This window comes from Salvelinus fontinalis, chromosome 11 (assembly GCF_029448725.1).
Source record: "Salvelinus fontinalis isolate EN_2023a chromosome 11, ASM2944872v1, whole genome shotgun sequence".
Classification (NCBI taxonomy): Eukaryota; Metazoa; Chordata; class Actinopteri; order Salmoniformes; family Salmonidae; genus Salvelinus; species Salvelinus fontinalis.
The window spans coordinates 28,448,093-28,455,147 of NC_074675.1; the positions used below are offsets into that span (position 1 = coordinate 28,448,093).

A 7,055-nucleotide genomic window follows, 5' to 3' on the forward strand; every position below is an offset into this window, starting at 1 on the left:
ACCACAGAGTGCTGTGATACAGGATATAGCTAAAAGAAGACAGTTTGAGAGGCTCAAACACCAGCAATAGATACATATTTACAGTTATTTTGCAACCAGCCATATTTTTTACATTGAGCATGGGCTTGATATGATTGTTGCACACTGAATCTGTGGGTGAAAGTGTAGAACTGTAATGAGAAAAATTTGAATGCTAATCAAACAATTCCTCTTTATGAAAGCAGTTTAATGTTTTATTTGATTAAAATTGAACAACAGTATCAATGTAAAAATGAGCATGGCAGATTACAAGTCATTGTAACACACTGAAAAACCCATAATTATACATACAGTGTAGAACACAAAATCAATTCAAGTTATTAGAGAGGAAAAGTTCACGTTTCATGTTTTGGAGTCTCACACCAGAGTACACAGTGTCTGTCTCCATGGCGCTCCTCTGTCTCCTGGCCTTTGGTTTCTTGTGGGTGACATTCAAAGCGGCGTAATGGAGTGTGTCAACACCTTGATCCTGAGAGCAATAGCAAAAATGTAAATCCAAAATTTGGTATTAGACTAAACATTGTGGTATTGTGAAAAAACTTCTAATAAAATGTATATTTTCATATTTTGATTGAAGGAAAAATACATTGATTCAGCAACAACTAAACAAGTGTTAGGTCAGGTTACCTGGTTATCATGACTGGGGACTGCAGGAGTACTTGGCTGAAGGTGGGTTCCTTTTAATCAAACACATTAATCAAAATAATCATTATCATCATCATCCTACAATGATGATAAAGAGACTTTATGACCAATTTTGACCAAAACATGTCAACTAATGTAACTGGACCAACAATTGATAAGCATACTGTATCTTGCACAATATTATTGCTTACCTATGCACTTGCTCATCTTGTACAAAACACAAGTAAGGACAATGATGAGGATGACACACAGACCCAATGCTACGCCAAGGCAGTACATGAACAGAAGATGGTCCTCCTTACAACCATCTGTGAAACATCAAATAGGGATAGAGACACTGAGACACTGAGGGATAAAGCTATGACAATGTTAGAGACACCAACAAGACTCGGCCTGATCTGAGTCATATTTCATTCTCTCATATACAAAGATATGTGAATGACATAGAAAAACAACGATATCTGAATGATATAGAAAAACAAAAGATACCTAAATGATATAGAAAAACAAAAGGTACCTGAATGGTATAGAAAAACAAAAGATACCTGAATGATATAGAAAAACAAAGATATCTGAATGATACAGAAAACAAAGATTTCTGAATGAAAGAGAAAAACAAAAGTAACTGAATGACACCTTCCCTGCAATCTAGATTATAACAAAACACAATGTCAGAAGCATCACTTACGGTCAATGTCCAGCTTGGTACCGTTCCCAAAGATTATCTCCCCACATGAGGCCACAGCACAGTAGTAAGTTCCAGCATCAGATGGGGTGAGGTTCCTCTTGGGGAGGTTGTAGACACAGCTCTGTGTAGGAGACCCAGCCTCAGGTCTCTTCTCACACTGATCACTCCTGTCTCCATGGGTGTAAATGATTCCTGGATGGGATTCTCCTGAGCCATGTCTGAACCAATAGACACTGTGTTCTCCTGCACAGGTCTCAGTGTGTATTGTACAGTTTAGAGACACAGAGTCTCCTGGCTGGACTGATTTAGACACAGACTGATGTACAACTGTCTTACTGTTGGACTCTGAACCTGAAAATAAGTAAATCTTTTTTTATTTTTTTACCCCTTTTTCTCCCCAATTTCCGTGATATTCAATTGGTAGTTACAGTGTTGTCCCATCGTTCCATAGAGGGGTAGGCCATAACAGTTTGTAGGCCAAACCGATCGAACACTACAGACGATTTTGTGAGAAGACAGATTTTCGGAATGTCTCATGGTCTGACAAACACCGCTCTAGCTCTGTCACCTTTCACCGCAGATGCGGAAGAGTTGGATAGGCAGTTGCAGTGGATTGAGACTCATCCAATGCAAAAAAACAGATATCTCTAGCATAAATTGAAGGATTTGTTTGTTTTTGTGTGTATTATGCTAATTAGATTAGACATTTGATTGTCACAATAATTCAATTTCCTTTAGCTATTATTCTAAACTCTTAGTTAAAAATCTTAGATTATACACAATCTGAAAATAAGAATTCTCTCTGTACCTTTCACAATGAGAATGGTTCCTTCTCCAAACTCCACCTTGTTTCAATAAGAGCTCCCACAGTAGTATAAGGCTTAATCAGAGAGTTCCATGTCTGAGATCCTTAGGTGATTTTTTTCCTTTGTCACTTTCCACTGAGAAGCGAGGGTTACCTAAAAATAGTTTTTGAATTCTCCCCAATTCCATGATATCCAATTGGTAGTTACAGCATTGTCCCATTGCTGCAACTCCCGTTCGGAATCGGGAGTGGGGAAGGTCGAGAGCCGTGCGTCCTCCGAAACACGATCCCGCCAGACCACATGGCTACTTGGTACAATGACGATGTCAGTAAATCTTTTGAATATCCAAAACATCCCTACCTAACATTTGTTGAATAATGATAGGATCTCATTATGACAATACTTTACCAATAAGAGTCACTTTCTACTTTTTACAACCCCTTTCTTTTTTTTTACTAAAGTGTCTAAGCCCTGTCTAAGCCGGCGAAGGTGGTGGGGGATTCTACTAACATATATGGACTTGTTTTAAGAAGGTTATACCAAGGATCGTGTTGCTATTTGATTATTCATTTTAAGACCCCTTGAAATATCCCACAAAAAAATATTAAACAAGTATTTGATTGAAAATTGTACTTGGCTTTAATGCTATTAGCACATACAAACACATTGAGTAACATATTCACTACATGGAACAACAGATAGTCCCCCCAAAAAAAATCTTAAGGAAGTTTGTTCTGGAGTGTCTGTCCTTTGTCTGAGAGATTTAATATATATTTTTTAAACATTTATTTAACCCCTTATTTTTGGCAGTAAACAGTCTTCATATATACCTCCATGCTCTAGACTCAGACGAGTCTAGTGCAAAACAACCAACATGTACGTTTTCGTGAAAGTCAGAGCGGTGATATTAGTGTGTAGCCCAAACTGTTCAGACATTACAGACAGAAGTTGGCAGATCGGCTGTACCGACTGCAGACAAGTCCCAAGACGCAAAACGTAGAACACCATCATGTTCATGAGAGTCTCATCGTCCCATAGATGGGTAGGCCATAACAGTTTGTAGGCCAAATCGAATGCTACAGAAGATTTTGTGAGAAGACGGATTTTCGGGAATTGTCTCATGGTCTGACAAACACCGCTTTAGCTCTGTCACCTTTCACCGCAGATACGGAAGAGTTGGATAGGCAGTTGCAGTGGATTGAGACTCATCCAATGCAAAACAGATATCTCTAGCTTAAACTGAAGGATTTGTGTGGTTTTTTGTGTATTATGCTAATTAGATTTCCCCGGGGCGAGGACATCAACCTTTTATGTACATTCGATTGTCACAATAATAAGATTTGCTTTAGTTATTATTCTACACTCTTTGTGTATAATCTAAGATTTTTAACTATCTGAAAATAAGAATTCTCTCTGTACCTTTCACAATGAGAATGGTTCCTTCTCCAAACTCCACCTTGTTTCCATAAGAGCTCCCACAGTAGTATAAAGCTGAATCAGAGAGTTCCATGTCTGAGATTCTTAGGTTAATTTTTCCTTTGTCACTTTCCACTGAGAAGCGAGGGTTACCTTTAAATTCATGGTAGAATGTAGCGCCACTATCATACTTCAAAAAAAATGTTGACATGACGCGAGGAATATTTCCAAAGGGTTGCTTGTACCAGGAGAATGTTACTGCCATGTCACCTTCATAGAAACAGTGCAAAGTCACTGTGTCTCCAACATTGGGTGATATGAGACGAATGGCTGAGGATTGTGCTACAGCTGGAACTTGATCTATAACACACACATCAACAACAAAAATTGCTTAGCTACTCACATATATTAGACAGCACATACTTAAAAATGCTATCATTCTAGGTGGATTGCCTGAAATCGACTGTAATAAATGTTATAGTACACATCACACAAGCAGAGAAATAAAACAATTTTACTTACCCATTTGTTTAAGGAGGAGAAATATCACACACAGTCTGATCATCTTTGAAGGTATCACCTTGAGTGGAAAAAGTCTAACCATGTGTACAACACTTCAACAATGGGGTTATTGGTGATTGGTCGAACTGGACGCGTCATTTTTGTTTACGCCTCATTCAGACAATCTTTGGTCTTGTATTGTACCCTGACTCCTGAATGGTCTTGCAAGAAATTGTGGTTTGTATTTCTCCAATTCACTCTGGTCAGACCTTTCTGAAAATTTTATTTTCTATCTGTTTACCATTTGTGTTCCCGCAGTCACTTTTTTAGGCGCATTTGATGTAGGCTATCTTGTTTCCATTGCACTAGTTAAGATAAATCAAGTGCCCCTAAAGATAACATATACTCTTTTGACCAAGTCATTTAATCAGATGACAGGATAAAACAAATCAATTGTATGGCAGTCTCATTCCCTATCATTCACAAAAACATCCACTGCACCACTGATTGGAAACCTCAGCCAATCACTCTCTGGTGAATGTTGTTCTCATAGGAGGGAATCTATCAAAAGGAGGTTCCTCCTCTTTTGGTCGTCTTCCAGAGGACCCTGCAGTAGTCTTTGTGCCTCACAATAAATGTCTGATTGCGAAAGTACTGAAATTTCTCCCATGACATCATCACTAACTTGTCCCTCCCCCTGGACTGAGATTGTTAACTCAGAAGGTTCAAACAGAGTTCACTAGCAGGTCCTTGTGGTTTGGAACTGATTTCAGATAACTATACACATATCAGAGTAGGTTTACGGCTGCAAATTGTCAGTGGCAACAAGTAAAGATTGTAAGAACAACAAACTTACATCAAATAGACATCCTGCTGAAAACCACAAGGAGACACAGAGTGCAGGTAGCAGGGTAGATACGGCCTCATCTTGCTTAGAGCGGACCGCAGTGTACCTGTGAACTGGTTCTCTGTGTGTAGGTGGGTGTGAGTGGCATGATATGGAGACGTCTGAAAGAGGACAAAACATTTCAGGGGAGGGGCCTCCCGGGTGGCGCAGTGGTCTTAGGCACTGCATCGCAGTGAACCAGTTCACAGGTACACTGCGGTCCGCTCTAAGCAAGATGAGGCCGTATCTACCCTGCTACCTGCACTCTGTGCCACCAGAGATTCTCTGTGCCATCAGAGATTCTGGGTTCGAGCCCAGGCTCTGTCACAGTCAGCCGCGACCGGGAGGCCCATGGGACGGCGCACAATTGGGGCCGGCAGGGATATCGGGCAGGGATATCCTTGTCTCATCTCACACTAGCGACTCCTGTGGCGGGCCGGGCGCAGTGCACGCTGACCAGGTCGCCAGGTGTACAGTGTTTCCTCCGACACATTGGTGCGGCTGGCTTCTGGGTTGGATGTGCATTGTGTCAAGAAGCAGTGTGGCTTGGTTGGGTTGTGTTTCGGAGGACGCATGGCTCTCGACCTTCGCCTCTCCCGAGTCCATATGGGAGTTGCAGCGATGAGACAAGACAGTAACTACTACCGATTGGATACCACGAAATTGGGGAGATACGGCCTCATCTTGCTTAGAGCGGACCGCAGTGTACCTGTGAACTGGTTCTCTGTGTGTAGGTGGGTGTGAGTGGCATGATATGGAGACGTCTGAAAGAGGACAAAACATTTCAGAGGAGGGGCCTCCCGGGTGGCGCAGTGGTCTAAGGCACTGCATCGCAGTGAACCAGTTCACAGGTACACTGCGGTCCGCTCTAAGCAAGATGAGGCCGTATCTACCCTGCACTCTGTGCCACCAGAGATTCTCTGTGCCATCAGAGATTCTGGGTTCGAGCCCAGGCTCTGTCACAGTCAGCCGCGACCGGGAGGCCCATGGGGCGGCGCACAATTGGGGCCGGCAGGGATATCGGGCAGGGATATCCTTGTCTCATCTCACACTAGCGACTCCTGTGGCGGGCCGGGCGCAGTGCACGCTGACCAGGTCGCCAGGTGTACAGTGTTTCCTCCGACACATTGGTGCGGCTGGCTTCTGGGTTGGATGTGCATTGTGTCAAGAAGCAGTGTGGCTTGGTTGGGTTGTGTTTCGGAGGACGCATGGCTCTCGACCTTCGCCTCTCCCGAGTCCATATGGGAGTTGCAGCGATGAGACAAGACAGTAACTACTACCGATTGGATACCATGAAATTGGGGAGAAAAAGAGAAAAAAAAATCTAAAAACATTTCAGAGGAGAGATGACTTGAAGAAATAGGTTGTGTGCCTTACTTACGCAAAGACTTTCTGGAACTAAATTAAAAAACTACACACAAAAACATGTCACTGTCTTCATTATATCGCTCTACTACCTGTTTCATTTTGAGTGATTGTGGCTACTTATTTGACATAAGTAGTAATGATCCTATGAGGAGGACAGTTTGACCTGTCAGATCCTGGCTATTCTATGAAGCTGAAATATATTTATAACATGTTATAAATGTGTAAAACAATTGTTAACATTTAAACTGCATTTTTTAAATTGGTTTTCCATTAAAACAATAAGAAAAATGTCGCAAATTTCATATAAATTCACAATGCAGCACTGCTGCTGCCAGCACCGCTTTGGGTTTCACAGTGCGTCCCTTTCAGATGGCTAAGCATTGCACCTTTACTACTATTACTGTATCTCATTTCCACCTCGCAAAGTTAGCATTTTATTCTCATTTAATTTCTCAAATTATTGTCATACAGGACTTTGCTGCTGTTGCTTGCCTTTCTCTGCGATTCTTCCAACTGTTAACGACTTTGACGTAGTGGTGGAGAGTCTACACCAAAATAATTGATTCCTCTACTCCCGCCTTCCGAAAGGAATCGACTCCTAAGATTCAGTATTTTTGGAACGGAGGAAACTGATTAGTTACTGTACTTCTGATGCCCGTACACATTGTGATGTATTTCATTACACCTTATGTAATCTTTACGTCTG

The 7,055-nt window shown here is 41.6% G+C and overlaps 1 protein-coding gene across 1 annotated transcript; it reads right to left on the minus strand.

Annotated features, from left to right (window-relative positions):
* Positions 1 to 281: 281 nt before the first annotated feature.
* On the minus strand, positions 282 to 5,275 carry LOC129864694 (uncharacterized). Its single transcript, XM_055937002.1, has 6 exons — positions 5,241 to 5,275; positions 5,049 to 5,103; positions 1,373 to 1,739; positions 876 to 992; positions 667 to 716; positions 282 to 508 (listed from the first exon to the last, which is right to left on the minus strand). Exons 1-6 carry the CDS (start codon positions 5,273 to 5,275, stop codon positions 347 to 349), a joined length of 786 nt encoding a protein of 261 aa, XP_055792977.1. The 3' UTR covers positions 282 to 346.
* Positions 5,276 to 7,055: the final 1,780 nt, after the last annotated feature.